This window comes from Plecotus auritus (assembly GCF_963455305.1).
Source record: "Plecotus auritus genome assembly, chromosome: 11".
Classification (NCBI taxonomy): domain Eukaryota; kingdom Metazoa; phylum Chordata; class Mammalia; order Chiroptera; family Vespertilionidae; genus Plecotus; species Plecotus auritus.
The window spans coordinates 18887968-18907657 of NC_137777.1; the positions used below are offsets into that span (position 1 = coordinate 18887968).

General features: G+C 38.5%; 1 protein-coding gene across 3 annotated transcripts in view; it reads right to left on the reverse strand.

The window, feature by feature from the left end:
* Window positions 1–12677, reverse strand: part of EIF3E (eukaryotic translation initiation factor 3 subunit E) — a 53376-nt gene extending 40699 nt beyond the window's left edge. Inside the window, exons 1-5 of one of the 3 annotated variants that reach the window (XM_080646395.1) lie at window positions 12519–12677; window positions 7039–7153; window positions 5469–5586; window positions 2787–2829; window positions 1629–1733 (exon numbers count right to left, since the gene is read on the reverse strand). In XM_080646395.1, coding sequence (XP_080502521.1) covers window positions 1629–1733; window positions 2787–2829; window positions 5469–5586; window positions 7039–7153; window positions 12519–12608 — 471 coding nt within the window. In that variant the 5' untranslated portion in view covers window positions 12609–12677. Of the gene's footprint in view, window positions 1–1628; window positions 1734–2786; window positions 2830–5468; window positions 5587–7038; window positions 7154–12160 lie in introns of all 3 variants that reach the window. The other 2 variants (XM_080646394.1, XM_080646396.1) reach the window with 2 other exon arrangements.
* Window positions 12678–19690: the final 7013 nt, after the last annotated feature.

A 19690-nucleotide genomic window follows, 5' to 3' on the forward strand; every position in this document is an offset into this window, starting at 1 on the left:
CAAAGTAATCAACTTTTGCTCTCCTAAATCCTTCATAATATTCAAAGTAAAACTGATGGAATTTTCTGATAAGTCACTACAAGTTTAGCATCACTGATTACCTTTAATGCACTTGCAAGCTAACCACAGCTAACCTACAAATTAAGAATTTGCTTACAAATGGGAGCAAGAGAAAATTATTCCAAACCCATCTTGGAAATAAACTAAAAAATCTTTATTTCTTTAGAGAAAGGTATTTTTAAAAAACAAAGCTGTGAGCATGCCCATGCCTTTCCCTTTTCCTTCCCCCTCCACCCCCACCAGGCACATTACCATTCGTTTCCTCACTCCCAACCTCCAAGGGCCCTTCCTTTACCTCCATAACTTGTTTCCTAAGCCAATTTCTTCTAGGAATTACTTCTTCTACCTCTGTGATTTACCAAATAGATGTTCTCTTACAAAAAAAAAAAAAAAAAAAGAAGAAGAAGAAGAAGCTATCTAAGTACTTTTTTTAGGTGTAGAAATTATCTGAATTAATAACACTAATCCCAACCCCTGCCCCCTCCCAAAAATAGAAAATTTAATTTCCAAGAATACAACTAAAATAGCAGCCGCAAGTCTTTTCTAGAGAAATCAGAGACTTAGGTATTGCTTACCAACCTGAAGTGAGTAACAAATTATAATTTCTCAAATGAGAGGTTAAATACAGGGTATTCTGACAACTCCAGAAGGCATTTATTGATACAATTACTTAAGGAGAAGGCAGAGTGAGAAAAAAATCTATTTGAAGGTCTAATTTTTTTCTTTAGCTTCACACAATTCTTCCCTAACAAAAGCACTGAATTTAGGAACTTGTCAGACAAATAAAGATAACAGGGCAAGTTATTATTGGAATTTGCTTGAAATAGTACCATTTAAACTCCACTCCCTGCATAACGGAAAACCATTGAGATTTTTATATTCTAACTAGAGGCCTGGTGCATGAATTCGTGCATGGGTGGGGGTCCCTTGGCCTGAGACAATCAGGGCCAATCGGGGTGGCAGGAGGTTGGCCGGTGGGGGAAGGGGCCCGCGGGAGGTTGGCTGTGGGAGTGCACTGACCACCAAGGGGCAACTCCTGTGTTGAGCGTCTGCCCCCGGTGGTCAGTGCATGTCATAGTGCTGGTAGACCGGTCATTCGATCGCTTAGTCTTTATATATATATATAGATACCTGATTACAAAACTAAATGGAAATAAAGTTACTATTAAGGCAGATCATTCCCACAGTTGTTTAGAACAAGTTTAAGGAATATCAGAATAATGGATTTATTCAATGAATATTAAGCACTGACAATGTGCCACTCACTGTGCTGTACAGCAATATCACTTCATGACAGATTCTGCTAATGTTAAAATACACTATACATAAATAACAAATCAGGGGTTCCCACTTTTGGGGATTCCAAGGACAAGTTCAGTCTCCCTCCAAATTTTGAGGCTCTGTATAGGGTTTCCTGTATCTATTTGTTTTTTTCTTGGGGAAAGTTGTTTTTTAATCCTTTTACCAACAACTGTTGAAAACACGACAGACAGACCCAAATCTATAGATATATTTTGAGAATCCAAGGGAATCCTACAAAAGAGAGGACAAAGAAAAAAATTACTTACCAACACTCTAAAGAAGTAAAGATATTCTGCTGCTCCAGAGTAATTCCCACATTCATATTGGAATTTTGCATATCTGTAGAGTGTATCTAAATATTCTTGCCTAAACTAAAAAAAAAGAAAAAAAAAAAACGAAAAAAAAAAACTGAAGTTCTATTTTTAAAAAATTTACTCCTTTAAATGCTGAAGAAGTCAATTCTGTCAAAGTATTCTTAAAGTTGCCATAAAAAATAAATACCCTCAAAACATAAATTTAAGAATTGGTAAATTTAACATTCATAGTTCTGGCCTCAAAGAATTATAATTTGTCATGTACCTACTTTGTTAACAATTGATACAAACTTGAATTGCTGCTGAAGGTTTGATGTGTGCGTCTTAGCTGGTGACCGAGCTTAGACAACAATCAGACATATGTAAGGTTTTGTGATTCAGTACAAATAATATGTACAATAAACTGTTCTCTGTGAAAACTGGCCCCAAAATTATGCCAACTTTTAGAGTTGATGCAAGAAAAAGTGAAGAAATATAAGAGCTCCAAACTAGATCATTAATAAACCCACTAAACATTCTACATGGAAACCAGAAAAAGTATTCTGCACAATGGTCAGCATGCCTCTTGTTACAATAGTTAAATGAGAGAGAACACTTGAATGCAAGTTACAGAAGTGATAGTATGCAAAGCCTTATGCTTTGAGTTAACACAAGGGAAAAGAGATTGGGAGATGGCTAGAAAAGCCTGTATCATTCCTTTACTTGTGAATTTGGGTATTTATGAAGGCCTTGATAATATTAAGAGCTACTTTATTCCACAAGGCAGCCAAAGTATTACTTAATTTTATTACTCAAGGCATTTCTCATTCAAATTTAGTTCTGTCTTTACTTTTAGTTAATCCATCAGAAACATAAAACATTATTATCTGATTAGTCTAAAAAAATAAATCCAAAGTTTTGAGACCTTCTGTTACCTAAAGATAGGTATATTATTTTTCTATCATTACCAATTTTTAAAATCTGGTTTCAAAAACATACCAGATATTACACTTAATGAATGGATCTGAAAATTAGGCTATTCCTGTAGAACAAGGAACCTATTTATACAGCACTATTTTTTAATTACCCTTATAACATGACAACTATAAAAATTTTAAAGACACTACTTACACCATGCTTGTCCGCCAAGTAGTCAAACAGCATCCGACCATCCCTTAATAAGAACAAACATTACTGTATTTCATAGTCCACAAAAAAAATAAGCACATCCAACTTCTAACTTATTATCCACATAAAGTCACTTTAAATACCTTAATACCCAAACACCAGAAATAAAATAAGACTTCCAGAATAAAATAAACAGAACAGTAAATGTTTTGAAGAAATAGAAACTCAAGAATTGCAAGTTTCAAAATTCATTTCAGATTTTTTAGTCCTAATTGAAAACCATGTGTTCTGTCATACCACATCCATGGTAATGCCCTTTTAGAAGTGTTTTTAGGTAATAAAACCAGAACATTCTGACTATTTTTATAGTGAGATCCAATAGTCAACTTAGGTGATAACTTACTTTAAATGATACATATGGTCCCAGACTTAAGATGGTTTGACTTACGAATTTTCAACTTTGCAATGGTGCAAAAATAACACATACTTTAAAATTTGATCTTTTAATGGGCTAGCAATATGTAGTGTGTTAACTCTCTCATGATGGTGGGGAGCAGCAGTAAGTCACAGCTCCTAGTCAGCCTTGCGATCATGAGGATAAACAACTGACACTCTACAGTGTATTCACAGTATTAGATAATTTTTCCCCCATTGTAGGCTAATGAAAGCGTTCTGAATTTAATCAACATATGTGTGGCTATATGCTATGTTGGAAAGGTTAAGTGTATTAAATGCATTTTTTACTTATGATATTTTCAAGTTACCATGGGTCTACCAGGACACAATCCCATCGTATATACAGTTTCTATATTTGCTATCTTGAGTGTACATTTTAAATAGAGATTATCACAGAACAAAGAATGGAATATGTGGACTGTACAAACTAGTAGGAATTAATCCTATATAAAAATTTTGTACCCCTCACAATTTGTTAGTATTTTTCACAAGGACTGTAATTTAGCAAATTTACAAGATTAATAAATCATGCCTAACTTATAGGACATGTATGCTACACACCCTATGTAATTATTATCTATACCAAAGTGTCAACCCAATTCAACTTTTTATTTTTTTAGCTTTGCATAATCTGATATGTTGGAAGGATGGTAAAATGGTGAGAAAGACTCCAAGGAACAAGTGATAGATGGGTGCCACTGCCTACTTGCTAGGCATTTTTAAATATAAAAACATTTTTTAATGATCCTCCCAGGATGTATGCTGTGGCATGTCTTTCAGGAGCATACTTTTACTTGAAGAGTTATTTAATGAGGGGTGGATATGATATCACTAAAATTAACATGGGTATATTATAATACAGAATATGAAATTTCAACATAAAAAGATTAAATAGTTTACATGTTTAATTGGGTTACAAGTTTTTAACACACAATTCCATCCTTTCATTTATCTCCAATTTAGTGTATATTAAGCTACAAGGAGTTCTCTCTTTCTAATATTTGGTAAACAAATCCATATTTACCTTATTTATATACTAAATCCCATTATATCCGAGTGTTCACATGACTAGACTAAATTTACAATTTAAATCCTAAATTTCCTATTGTACCCTAATTTCTGGATTATTTCAGCTGTCCCTTGTGGTTACTTACATGTGACTTGAAGGTCTACAATTACTCATAAATATATGTAAGTAGTTAAGTATTACATATGTATATGTACACGCATACAGATAGCTATATATAAATACATATTATACATGTTAGCTTTATAAAACATAGCTATCTCTGTGTATGTGTATATGGACACCTGTGTGTAGATATATATGTATGTAGTAAAATATGGTGTGGTATAGTAAAATACATTATAATATGAGATAGCAATAATGTAGTATTTGCTGCTTTCTAAAAAATATCTGGTAATACTTTCCCAAATCACAAGTGAAAATTCAGAGCCAACCTCTCTAAAATTTGACTTGGTAACATATCATAAGAACTAAAGGTACAACATGGCAAAATCTGCAATTTCTCAAGGGAATACATTGGTAGCTAAGATTTACCGAAAGGCAATATTAAATTTAGTAGATTTTATTTTCAAACATTTTAAATAATTTAAAGGGCTTCCATTAGTGATATTAAGTCAGAGTAAGGCAAAACGTTTTCTTGGAAACCAAACAATAAGTTTTTTCTAGCTAAGGAGAAGTTAGGAATAAAATAACCTTATCAGCTCTACACTACCCTCCTTGGGCTGGGCATCAGGTTGGAAGGATAAGGGAGAATGTAGCAAACTGATAAAGCGAGCTCAGGTTTTCCTTACAGCTAACAACGCACGTGCTCTAGGCACAGCGTTTCTCAACTTCAGTACTACTGACATTTCGGGTTGGGTAATTCTTTTTTGGAGGGTAGGATATTGTCCAATGTATTTTATAATGTTTAGCAGCATCCTTGGCTGCTCCTTGCTAGGTGCCAATATCACTCCTCCTGTTGTGAAAACCAAAAATGTCTCCAGACATTGCCAAGGAGACAGAACTGATGCAACATAATCAGATTTAGGTACATGGTAAAGAAGTTCTAAAAAGAATTTAATATTAACATTAAGACTTTCTGGTCCCTACACAATAAGGATAAATGAAAAACAATATATAAAGGAATCAATCAAAGTTCAAGTTAGCATTTGTATTAATCCTGGAAAGAGAATTTTTATAATTCCACTTAGGGGAGAGGTTACCTGGTTGACTGCATTTGCCTTGTAGTTTCTGGATCTTCAAACATCTTCACAATTGGTTCTGTTTCTGCCTGAAGCTGTTTCAGTTGTGCAACAACTGTGGTTCTTTTCTCTCTCAAAGCTAATTAAAAATGCAAAGGAGTACTATAATGTTAAACTATAACTGCTCCCCAGGAGGATGTCTCTGGAAATTTTCATTTTACTTAAATTGTGCATATATGTATTTACCCTAATAGATTCATATGCCAATAACCACCAACTCAATAACTTTCCCAGATCAAATTTCTTCTTTCTAGCAATGATAAGGCACATAAAGGAAGGAATCATTTTACTCAAGAGAAACTGGGGAATAGAGAGATACAGCCTGGGAGAGGGAAGGGAAGAAGGGAGAAGTGTCAAAGGAAAAATGATCTAATTCTACATTTCAGAGACTTCATTCCCAGTGTTTTTGTATTTGTTCTCATTAAATTCTCTCAGGTGAATATATTATTCCAGAGTTTCTGAACAGAGGTTCAGAGTAGTTTACATATTATTACTACATTTTCAGCTAAGTTTAATGGGATTTAAATCCAGTCAGTAATCTCTCTTTTTGCTATAAATGTCTAGTTCTGTAATCTCTCAAACCCAATTCTATAGTTTCTTTTTACTGCATCATGAAGAGTCAGAGAAAATTCACATATAACCTACACTGCTAGCATGTTTTAAAGTTTCAATAAGAACTTTTCATCACAAACTAAAATTTAAAGAGTGAATGTTATTGCAGGGAACTGTAATATAAGCCAAAAGATGATTATGTTTAATGTAATAACTGCATTATATATTACAAAGTATACACTAGAACAGTGTTTCTCAAAACAGAAGGGGATCTGTGATCAAATTTTGAGAAATGTCAATTTAAACAAAGTAAATTGTTTCTGTACTGAAAGAGTTCTTAGATTATTTTAAAGTACTCTGTGCATAAAAGAAATGATACAGAGTATTTCAGTATTTTCCAAACTTACAGACCACCATTTTTTAAGGAACATCTATTACCACAGAAAACAGGGATTTGAAAAACACTGGACCAGTAATTCTCCAATGTGGACACTGGGCCTCAGCCAACGGTTTCTAATTAGGCTGTAGAATTTGCATTTCTAACAAGCTCTTCCAGGAGAATTAATGATGCTGGTCGTGGGGACTATACTTTTGAAGACCATGGCTATACCCAGATGAAAAATAAACCCCTAAGGCACACAAAATGCTAATTGAAAAAGTTAGTCAATCCAAAAAATTGCCCAAGTCTCAGATAATTCTAAGGCAACAATCTGATTGATAACCACAACTCTGATGATACTATGAACTAAATACTATAAACTAAAGGTATTTTATGACCATGTCTTAAAGCATTTTCACATCTTTTATGGTGAGAAAATAATATGCTTTAGAAGACCTATAACCTTAGTATTACCTTTCATCCAAAGAACTTTTAAATAATTATTAAGACTTTTGGCTACAGCTTTTAATAAATCGTAAAACTTTAATTCACACATCCTCTGTTCACAAGACAAGCTTCAGTTTTAATGACAAAACTTACCATGAGGAATATCATCAGAATAAAGGTTTTTGTATACATCCATAGCAAAGTCTACCATGTTGGTATCACTAAGAAGATCCAATTTTCCTTGTAATAATTCTTTTTCATTATAAATCTGCAAGAGACAATTACATACTAATAAGTACACTGAAGTTCTTCCAAATAAAATGATTAATACCAAGATAAGTTTACCTGGAAATATACTTCCTGAAATACAATTTTTTAAATAAAATATTACATACTATTAATTCACCCTCTTAGAAGACAACCTACAGAAACATAATAATATTCTATTTACCTAATAATTTAAAAATGAAGGCAACTGCACACTGCAGAGCCATTCCCAACTAATTCTAATTATCTTATTTTTTTACATGTCTCTGTAAGTGACCTTTTATCCTTTCTAGAACAAGACTATGCCTAAATAAACAACCACACCAACTCCATAGGTAGGCACATATGGCAATTAGAACTTAACTATTAAATTGATGTAACATTTTGGTATCTCAATATCCACATGTTTTCCCATCTTTATTTAAAGTAGCCTCTCCTTTATCCCCACATATTTTTTCACCAGTTACAGTCCTTTATAATGCTTCCCCACCCATACCACTGAAACATAATTAGGATCCAACTAGTGACCTGGTGCATGAAATTCGTGCACATTAAAAGGGGATTAATTAGAGAAAATAATTTAATATTGCTATTTGCCCTTTCTCTATAATATAAGTGTCAGAGATGAAAGAAAATTAGTAAAATGTATATGAAAACCTTCCTCCTGTCAGAGTCTGGGGCACACCATGGGACCCAGAGTCAAGTCCCCACCCACCCACATGCACCTCAAAATCAAGACCCGGCCGTCCCCTTCCTCACATTGGGCTAGATCCAGACCCGGCCAGTCCCACCCTTGTCAAGCCCTGCTGGGCAGGGGGCGTAGCCTCAGGTCCCCTGGCCTGGCACCAGGACGGGGGTGGGGGGGATGTGACCTGAGGTCCCCCAGCCCTTACCGGGGCGGGGGGCATGGCCTGAGATCCCCTGTCAAGCCCTGCCGGGTGGGGGGCATGGCCTGAGGTCCCCCGTCAAGCCCCACTGGGTGGGGGCACAGCTGAGTTCCCCCAACCCAGCACTGGGAGTGCACCTTGAGGTACCCAGTCAAGCCCCACCAGGTGGGGGGTATGACCTGAGGTCCCCTGTCAAGCCCAGCCAGGCAGGGGGGCGCAGCCTCAGGTCCCCTGGCCTGGCGCTGGGGCGGGAGGAGCAGCCTGAGGTCCCCTAGCCCAGCACCAGGACGGGAAGCGCACCTTGAGGTCCCCTGTCAAGCCCTGCTGGGTGGGGGGCACGGCCTGAGGTCCCCTGTCAAGCCCCACAGGGGTGGGGGAGGACGTAGCCTCAGGTCCCTGCTGATTGCTCGTTAAGGCTCCTTATGGGAACAGCCATCTTTGTGATGGAGTGATGGTCAATTTGCATATTCCATTTTATTATATAGGATTCTCTAAGTCAGAATGTCATATCAGTTTTTGCTTTGCAGAGAGTCCAAGAAATATAATGTAACCCATACTACAGGGACCAAATAAGCAAACTCTCATAAACATGAAATTAAGTGTACTAAGCAATATTTGGAGATTCTAACAATAGTATTCAGGGAAAGAGAAAGTAATAAAAATAAATTTTTAATCAAACAATCATTAATATAAGGCTTCAGCAAAAGAAAGGTTTTTATACTAAATTTAACTTTGCCAAGGGAGGTGGGAAGCAGTGACAATGTGGGAAGGCTCCCACATTTTACACCATCACCATGAAAGGAAAAGATGAAACTGGTCAAATGGTATAGCCATGAGATCAAAACTGAATCTTCCAAACCACATAAAGAACTACTACAAAAGCCCTAGTTGGTTTGGCTCAGTGGATTGAGCATCGGCCTGCAGACTGAAGGGTTCCAAGTTCGATTCCGGTCAAGGGCACATCCCTGGGTTGTGGGCTTGATCCCCAGTAGGGAGTGTGCAGGAGGCAGCCGATCAATGGTTCTCTCTCATCATTGATGTTTCTATCTCCCTTTCCCTCTCCCGTCCTCTCTGAAATCAATAAAAATATATTTAAAAAAGAACTCTTACGAAATAGTGAGAGAGGATCCAATTGAAAACGGCAAAAAGATTAATATGCCTATATCAATAAAACTTAACCAAATACCCAAAAGACATTAGAAAGGTTCTAAACGTAATTAATCATAAAAGGAAATCAAACTAAAACCACACTAAAAACTAAAACACTTGACACGAGTCTTGGAATAGATGTAGAGCAGGGGTGGGGAATGTCAGGCCCATGGGCCATATAAGGCCTGAGAAATCATTTGGTCTGGCCCTGCCAAGGCATTAGGGGTGAGTTACTTAAATGTTTGACCAAATATAGCAGGCTTATTTTTAAGTTCATAATTTTGTATGGTCCTCGAATGATGTTATAAATATCCAAATGGGCCGTGGCAGAAAAAAGGGTCACTACCCCTGATGTAGAGGCACAAACATTTATTCTGATGGCAGGTGTACAACCACTTTGGAAAGCTATTTTTATCTCCTAAAGTTAACCCAGCAATTCTGCTCCTAGGTTCCCAAGAGAAATGGCATTTCCAATAATGATCATAGCAACACTATTTGTAACAGCCAAGTCTATCAATGATAGACTGAATAAACTATGATCTATCTCTCTATATAAAAGGCTAATATGCTAAGTATCCCCTCGGGAGTTCAATCGCCAGCTATGATGTGCGCTGACCACCAGGGGGTGGCACAGAACAAAGGAAGGCCCTGGTGCTGGCCAGGCCTAGGGACCCTACCCGTGCATGAATTTTGTGCACCAGGCCTCTAGTACACAAATAAAATGACTTAACATTCAGCACTGAAAATCAACAAACTACTGCCATCCTAAAACTTGGATGAACTTCACAATGTTGAATGAAAAAAAGTCACACAGCCCTAACTGGTTTGGCTCAGTGGATAGAGCGTTGGCTTGCGGACTGAAGGGTCCCAGGTTCGATTCTGGTCAAGGGCATGTACCTTAGTTGCGGGCACACCCCCAATAAGGGGTGTGCAGGAGGCAGCTGATCGATGTTTCTCTCTTATCGATGTTTCTAACCCTCTATCCCTCTCCCTTCCTCTCTGTAAAAAATCAATAAAATACATTAAAAAAAAAAAAAAGTCACACAAAGCAGTACAAGATGGTGAATGCTTAATTCCATTTATATAAAATAAAAACCTGCCCTAGTCAGTGCGTCTAAGTGGTTAGAGCATTGGCCCGCAGACTGAAAGGTCCTGGGTTCGATTACAGTCAAGGGTAAGTACGTACCTTTGTAGGCTCGACTGGGGCACCTGTGGGAGGCAACCAATCGGTGTGTCTTTCTCATATGGATATTTCTCTGTGTCTTTACCCCCTCCCTTTCACTCTCTCTAAAAAATAATTGGAAAAAATATCCACGGGTGAGGATTAACTGGGGCGGGGGGGGGGGGCCACACAGAAGATACAAATATGTATTTATTTACTCATTTATTAAATAATCATTCAAAGCCTTTATGCCAGACTCTATTTTACACGCTGAGAATAGAGCAAAGAACCAAACAAAGTTCCCGCTCTCTGTAAACTTATATTCTCCAACATTTCAAATTGTCCTCATGTATCCTGGTCACTGACTCTCCTAACCACCTATCCTTCAAAACTCAACTTAAGGCCTCTTTTCCTCAAAGTCCTTCTGCCCAGATTAGAGTCTCCTCAGTTTTGATAGCACTCTGCCAGTACTTTTCTGACATGTCACTTTTTGCCTTATGCTTAATAGACCTTCATCTCCTCTAAAAGATAGGTACGATTTTAGTGGTGAGGTGTCTGGGTTTTACCTTGGATTTATCACATTTCCACAGTAGCCTATACTTAGTAATTGCTCAATAAATATTCCAGCAACCTCTTGGGTGCATTATGGCCATCTCACCAACATTCTCTCCAAGGAAGAAAGTACTGAGCACAGTTACTTTCCACTGATTCTCAGCCGCCATTTACAGTTGTTTTGCCCTATGATATACTAATTTACACTTACATATTCCTCCCTTTTATCTGCCTTGGAAAATGGAAGTATAAAGAATACATGAAAATGTGAAGTTTGGTTAGTTTAGAAACATTTCTACAAGTAGCTGGCAAAGGATTTCAAAATATGGTTATTTCTCTATTATTTATCCAGAAAAGAAAACAGAAGGCAGACTGGACTATTATAATCAAGCTCTAAAATATAGGTTTACGTACATCCTATGTGAAGAAACACCAAGGCAAAACTATATCCTTTCAAAATAAAGCTTTATAAGGAAAGACATTCTTGAACATTTAAAAAATAAACTGGGTATTTCCTAATATCAGTAACTTCAGAGTTGTCTATATGTGCTTAGGGAAAGATCGTATGAATTTGAGGATTATATGTTTAACGAACCATATACAAGAAAATTTGAAAAGTTATCTGAACAAATTAATGTTTACTTGTAGGGCTTATTCTTACTGCTATTGAGGGACATCTATTTCCCAAATAAGGAGTTCCCTAGATAGACTTATGTTTAAATCTGCTTCCAGAAACAGAATTCATTTATCTTTCTGGCCTATATTCTAATGCTTTCATCACAGTAATTCTACCTTATGATTATTAAAATGCATCCATTTCCCAATAAACTCAAAGAACAACCTAAGCTCAGTATTTCAAAACTCTTAGGACGGAGGCATTTTTAAAAACGAAGTACCAAGGCCATAGTACTTATTCAGTATATCTTGAGTAGCTTAAAATGAACGTCACCCACCAATTCAAATCACTCCAAGTATATGTATCTATAACTGGGAAAGAACTTTTAGGTTAAAATGTGTCGGGTTTGCTTTTTTGGGTGGGAGGGAGTGGGTCCCCGTCCCCATCCGACAAACTTTGCTTCACTTGGTAGAATTGGCTACTTATCGAAAGACCAAGAAAACTCAATGCAAAGAACGCACAACTTTATGGGACTTAAAGTGCTGGATATTTCATTTAAATGTCAGAAAATAAATCCAAACGATCCGGCAAGCAAGCACAACCCTTCCCAGAGTTCCCGGAAGGAAAAGGAAAATCTCTAACCCGCCCATTGGCTTTGAGTAGTGGGTCCGAAGTGAAGCTCAGCGAAGCCAGCGGCGCAGCGTTCACTTCCTGGACAGGAAGTCCCTGGGGCCCGGCCACCTCAAGAAGTAAAGCTGAGACCGCTTTCTTCCCCGAGTTTTCCATGGTCACCTCGCCCCTCCTCAGGGCCGCGAGTTCCCGGGCCCAGTACGCCCCGATGACGCTCAACTCCCAGGAGGTCCTGACTGCCCAGCCGGGACCAAACTCGCTGCCGCCCCACACGTGTGTCAGGCAGGCCCGGGCTCCCGCCGCCGCCCCGCGGGCCTGCCCCGCACCTCACGCGCTCCCACAGCTTCCTCGCACCTAAGGCCCCGCTCACCTCCTTTACGGAGAGAAACTCAAGCAACGGAAAGACTAGATGCCGATCCAAAAAGTGAGCGATGCGAGTAGTCAAGTCGTACTCCGCCATCTTGCCAAGAAAAAGAAGAGGCTTAGCTCACTACAACTTTATTGATAGCGCCGACAGACAGACAGACAGGCCCCGTGGCGCGCATGCGCAGTAGTTATACTAACCCTGGTTAAGGGGCGGGGTTTACTCCCTAGTGCTCGGAGACCGATAGCGCACGCGCGGGTGCTCTGAAATGCTGTCAGTGTCCTATGATCTGTTAATTTTCTGACATTTAAATGATCGGCGGCAAGTTTCGTCTGTTTGAAATGCTGTCAGTGTCCTACGATCCATTCCGTTAATAAATACTGAAGACTCAGAATTACTGAAGCAATGCAGGCAGAGGCAAGATAATGAGGACCCCGCTCTCCAGAAAGTCACATGCAGGGAGGAATATGAGCTTTAATTTGGCAGATAGTTACGGCTTTGTAAGCGTTTGTTAAATTGTTTCTAGATAGAAAACAAGAACTTCCGATTATAGGAAGAGCCATAAGTTTAGTGGGGATGGTCGGGTTGGGCCTTTTTAATGAGGATAGTTAGAGAAAACTCGGGTGGGAATTGAAGTGGTTAGAGAAAACTCAAGGTAAAAATTTACCTGAGAGTTGTGCTAAGACAAGGAAGTGACCAAAATTGGAGCCTGGGTAAAAACATTCCTAATGGAAGGCACAGCAAAACAAAGGCCATGAGACAGGAAAGGACTTGGTGCGTTTCAAAAACGAATATCCTGTGTGAGTGAAGAGTAAGTTAAAGATGGTGAGAAGGGCCAGGTCATGAGTAAGGTAAGGAACGTGGATTTTATTCTAAGTGCTCTGAATTCTCCTTTGCTAGTTCCTTCTCATCTTTCAGGCCTCTTCATTTTGGAGTGCCTTAGGATCTTACCTCTTAACTATCTAGGTCCTAATATTGTTCAACCTCATGGCTTTAAATGAAATCTACACATTGACAACTCTCAAAGTATAGCCCCAACACAGACTGTTAGTTAACCATGGACCCACATATAACCAACTGCTTACTTCACATCTCAACATTAACATCCCCAAAACAAAACCTCCCCATTTAGCTCATCAAAACCTGTTCCTCCTGCACTCCTGCAACTCAGTGAATGCCAATTCTATCTGTCCGGTGCCCAGACCCCAAACCTCGAAGTCATCCTTGACTTTTTCTCTTACACTCTACATGGAATCCAACAAATCCTTTGGTTCTAACCTTTAAAGCATATCCAGATCCAATCAGTTCAAACCACCTGCAAAGTTAACCCCTAGTCTAAACCTTCATCATTTCTTGCTTTGATTTTTGGAATGGCCTTTTCACTAATAACTTTGCTTCCCCTTTTTTTCCTCCTATGGTTTATTCTCCATACAGCAGCAAGAGTGACTTTAAAAAAATTTTTTTTAAATTTATTTCAGAAAGGAAGAGGGAGAGATAAAAACATCAATGATGAGAGAGAATCATTGATTGGCTGCCTCCTGCATGCCTACTTCTGGGGATTGAGCCTGAAACCCAAGTATGTGCCCTGACCGGGAATTGAACCCTGAACTCCTAGTTCACCTGGACCCAATACCTCTAAATTCATCTTCTCCATCTCTTCCTCTTGCTCACTCTCCCTCAATCCTAAACAACCACTAATCTACTTTTGGTCCTGGTAGATTTTTCTATTCAGGACTTTCATGTGAATGGAATCATATAAAATGTGGCCTTTTGTGTCTGACTTTTTAAGAAATATTTTTTGATTGTCTTCAGAGAGGAAGAGAGAGGGAGAGAGAGAGAAACATCAATGGTGAGAGAAAACCATTGATCAGCTGCCTCCCACAGGTCTCCTACTGGGGATCGAGCCCGAAACCCAGGAATGTGCCCTGACCAGAAATCGAATCGTGACTTCCTGGTTTATAGGTTGACACTTAACCACTGAGCAACACTGGCTGGGATGTCTGTCTTTTTTTTACTTAGCTAATGTGTTCAAGGTTCATCTAAGTTGCAGTATGTATCAGCACTTCACTCCTTTTTATGGCCAAATAATATTCCATTTTATGGATATACCACCTATTGTTCACCCATTCCTTCATTGATGAACACTTGAGTTGTTTCTACCTTTTGGCTACTAAGAATAATGCTGCTGCAAACATTCATGTACACATTTTTATGTGGACATATGTTTTCAATTCTCTTGGGTATATATCCAGAGGTGGAATTGCAGGGTTATATAGTAAATCTATGACTAATTGCTAGAGGAACTGCCAGACCGTACTATAATTTTGCAAGATGTTACCACTGGATGAAAAGGTACGCAAGATTTCTCTGTATTAGTATGTTTCTTACAACTACACGTGAATCTACTATCCCAGAATAAAAGTTTAAATTTAAAAACAATTCCTGGAATTTGGACTTAAGAAGCAAATACTACTGGTGACTAAAATATGGAGGGGGTGGGAGAAGAATGGCATAGGAATATGTATGGGTGCTAATATCAGGAATTCTATTTGAGACAGAATAAGATCCTTATTAGATACTAAGAGGTGATGTATAGTATGAAAACAGAAATACTATTTTGGATCAGTTGATATAGTTGTTACTCACTTACTAAGCTTGTAAACTCGAACACGATGTTTTCAAGGATTTGAGAGTATGATATGATCTCTGTCATTGTGCCAACAATACTGTGCCATTTACATATTGTTGGGAGAGCAGAGCTGAATTCCCATGAAGCAGAAAATACATGGTAGTATAGGCTGCTACACTGTGGGGAATAGTATCTTTATAGTATTTAAGAATTATGAAATGTCAGTTGTAATCTGAAATTTCCTGGAATCCCAGAGAATAAAGTTGTAATATAATATAAATAGGAAAAAAAGGAGTTAAAGAGAGAAATAGCAAGAACTGAGGCTTCCAGTAAAAGTGACCTATGACAGAGGAAGGAAGGAAGCAGGTGAAAGTGTGGAAACTTGCCGAAAAGGATCAGCGAGCCATCTTTAAAAAAGCAAAGAGAAATAAGATGTAATTTAATTTGACAAATATTTTTAACTTTTATCATATGAAAAGAACTAAGCTAGATATAAATGGGAATATGTTATCATTCGGAGCTAGTCCCTGGCCACAGAAGCTTTCTAATAGGTGACAATTACTCATTCATTCTACATAAGTTGAATACTTACAATGTGCTAGGCATTGTCCTAGGTCCTGGTAATTCACCAGTAAAGAAAAGAAACTTTTATTCAAGTGGAAGGAGGCGATTTAAACATATAAACAAATATATACTTTGTTAGGTGGTGATAAGTGCTATTAAGAACAATATGCAAGTTAAAAATTAGAGAATTGTGGGGAATTTAATATATATGTATATAATTTATATAGAGTGGTCAGGGAAGGCCTCTCTGATAAGGTAGAATTTGAAAAGAGACCTGAAGAAAGTGAGGGAGCCTATGGCTTTCTGGAGGAGGGAAATTCCCAGGTGAAACAACATTAAGTGTAAAGGTGCTGAAGCAAAAGTGTGCTTGAGGAATTGCACAGAGTTGAGAAATTCAAGAGCTGATTGAACAAGAGGAAGTGTGGTAGAAGATGTCAGAGAGTGGTGGACCAGATAATGTAATGCTTTATAGGTCATGGTAAGGACTTTGCCTTGTATTCCGAATGAGGTGGGCAGCTATTGGAGGATTTGGGGCAGAGAAATCACATAATCAAAGTTACATTTTTAAAAGACCACTTTAAGGAATTGAGGGTAGGGGGTTGGGGAATAAGCAGTAACAGCTGCCAGTTAATAGACTATTGAAATAATTCAAGCAAGAGGTGATGGTGGCTTAGTGGTAGTAGTGAAAGAGTTGTGGACAGTAGTGAAATTCTGAATGTATTTTGAATAAAGAGCTAGCAAAATTTGCTAATGAATTAGATGAGAAAGAGAAGAGTCAAAGATGATTCTAAGGTGTAGATGAACTGAGAGGCCATTTGCTAAGAAGAGGAAGGGTGTGATAGATACATGTTTTAGAGAGGAGAGAAATCAAGAGTTTGGTTTTGGACATATTATGTTTGGAATGCCTATTAGACATCTAAGTGGAGATATTGATTGGGCAGTGATGCATATGAATCTGGAATTCAAGAAAAAGGTAAGAACTGGAGATAGAAAACTAGACCTTGTCAATGTATTGATGAAATTTGTACCCATGGGACTAGATGAGATCAGAGTGTAAATGTGCTGGGAAAAGAGATGAGCAGGGCTAAATCTTAGGCACTTCAGTTTGTAGAGGTTGGGACAGTTCAGAGCAAGTAAGGAAGCCAGAGAAAGACTGGCCAGTAGATGGAGGAGAGAAGAGGAGGAGCAAGAGAAAGTGGTGTCCTAGGCACCAAAGGAGGAGAGTGGTCCAAGCAGCAAGAAGCAATGAACTATGCCAGATGGTGCTGTTAGTTCAAGATGCCTATCAGCTTTGAAAATACTCAGTTTATTGATGACTTTGATAAGAACAGTTTCAGTGAGTGGTAGATGAAAATCTGCTTGGAGTGAGCTTAAAAGAAGGGAGGAAAGGAAGTGAAATAATATATATAAATAGATCTTTTGAGGAATTTTTTAAAAAAGGGAAACAGTGAAATGTAGTGATAGATATGGGGTCTAGGGAGAGTGTCTTAAAATATGTGTGTATGTTGATAGACATGATACAATACATATTTAAGTAACTGTAATAATAAGATAGAATATGAGATAGATAGGGGATTTAGGAAGAGCATGGGTTCCAATCAGACTGGCCTCAAACAGACAGATTCTCAAGAGGATAGAAACAATGGAGGAAGCTTGCAGATTGGATGTTTTTTGTATTGGGACTGCTGACTTTTACAACAGATATGGAAGGGAGTTGTGCAGGTGGTTCAGGAACAATCTGGACACTGTAGAGACACAAAAGTCAGGAAAATATAAGAAATATTTGAGAAAGACAACTTGGAAAGTTAGCTGAAGATTGAAGACTATCGGGGAGAATATACCAGAAAAGAAAGACCAGCACCAAATACTAAAATGCCTGTGTGAGGAATTTGAAATTTATCTGAGGTCTCGAGGAACCTTAAAGTATTTTTGAGTACAAGAGTGAAGAATTCAGTCTGTGTTTCTGATAGTTGCATTGATAGTGGATTGTATAGATGAAACGCAGCCAGGCTGTGGAAGACTGGAAAACTTGGATTTGATCAGATAAGCAATGGGAGCCTCTCATTAAATTCTTTAAAAAAGAAAAAAGACATGAAGACAGTGGTGTTTTGTCCTTTAAAATTAAACTGGAAGTGATTTACAAGATGGTTTAAAGTGGTGACAGATTGGAAACTCTGCTGATTTGCCTGGCTTTTCGTCTGGAATTTTCCTTGCTGGTTTGTGAAAATATCTTGTTTCTTTTTATAAGAGAAATTTAGCCCCAAATGTGGAAAATCTGACTTTTTGCTTTAGTCTCTTCCTAGTGTTTTAGTTTAAAAGAGAGATCACATTGGAAAGACAGGCAAGGGCTCACCTGGCAGTCTAGGTAGGAGCAAGGTGAAGACTTTGATTCTCATCTACTAGTATTCCTCAAGTACTAGTGAATGCTTTCCATTCGCTGATCACCATCTCAGGCTCTGGGGAAACAAAGAAAGGAAATGAATCCCAGCCCACAAGGAGATTACAGTTTAATGGGGGGTAGCAAGCATGTAAAATGTAAACTAATTTATAGCCCAATGCGAGAGAGTCTATGCACAGAGTGCTCCTGGGGTCTGGGGAAGGAAGTGACTTGCTACCAGAGAAAGTTGAAGCTGAATAGATGTTCAGTTGCCTAAGAAAAGGGCAAAGAATGTTTCAAGCAGAGAGGAGAGCATGTACACAGGCTTAGCCCTGAGAAGAGGCACAGTCATTGGAGGCTCTGAGAAGGCCCTTGTGCCTGGAGGGTAGCATGTGTAATGTCAAATGGCAAGACATGAGTCTGCACGTAGGGTCTATAGTTAAGGGTGCTGTGGACCCTTAACTGAGAAGTTTGAATTCAACCCTGCAGGCCAGTTTTTATGGTGATCCTCTTAACATCTCCTTTTGATCTACTGCTCTGTTTTTCTAGTTCAGGCTCTGATCATTTGTCACAGAGACAACTGTGGTAGTCTTCCAAAGGATATCCTTGTCCCGGGTCTGCACCTGTCTACCTGTCCTCTAACCTGCTGCCTGGGTGATCTGAATGCACATCTAACACTGTTATGCGTTGAATTATGCCCCATTCCCGGAATTCAGATGTTGAAGTCCCTGCCCCCAGAACCTTAGAATGTAACTGTATTTGGAGGTAGGGTCTTTTAAGAGGTAATTAAGTTAAAATGAGGTCATTACGTGGGCTTTTGTCCAATATGATTGGTGTCCTAATAATCATAAGACATTAGGACATAAACATATACCGAGGAAAGACCACGTAGAGACACAAGGAGAAGATGGTCATGTACAAGCCAAGGAGAGAGGCTTTAGGAGAAACAACCCTGATCTTGGACTTCAAGCCTCCAGAATTGTGAAAAAATAAAATTCTGTTGTTTAATCCACCAGATCTGCTATGCTTTGTTATGGCAGACCTAGCAAACTAATGTACTTTGCACTTCCTATTTCATATGGTATAAAGCAAAAAAATTTTTTTCTTTTGTCTTTCTTTCTTATTTATTTATTTATTTATTTATCTAATTATTTATTTGTTTATTTTTATTGTTTGAAGTATTACAAATAGTAGTACATATGTCTCCTTTTTTTTTCCCCCATTGACCTCCCCCCTGGCCTCCCCTACCTTACCTGCTCTCCCCCCGCCCCCCCCCCCCCCCGTGTCTTGTATCCATTGGTTATGTAAAGCAAAAACTTCTTAGCATACTCTATGAAGTTCTTTAGGGATTTATCTATCCAGAACCCTACACTCCTTCCACACTGAGCTCTGCTTACACAGGTCACCAAGCTCATGGTTTCTTGCCTTGTTTTCCAGCAGCTCCTTCAGTCTAAAATGTCCTTCTACCCTTCCCACTCTGTTGACCATCTCTTCACTTTTTAAGACCCAGACCAAGCATCATCTTTCCTATTCTGTGTTTCCCATTAGCAGAGAATATCTGAAGTAATCACTCCCTCCTGCTCCACTCTGCTGGCAACAAACTTATCT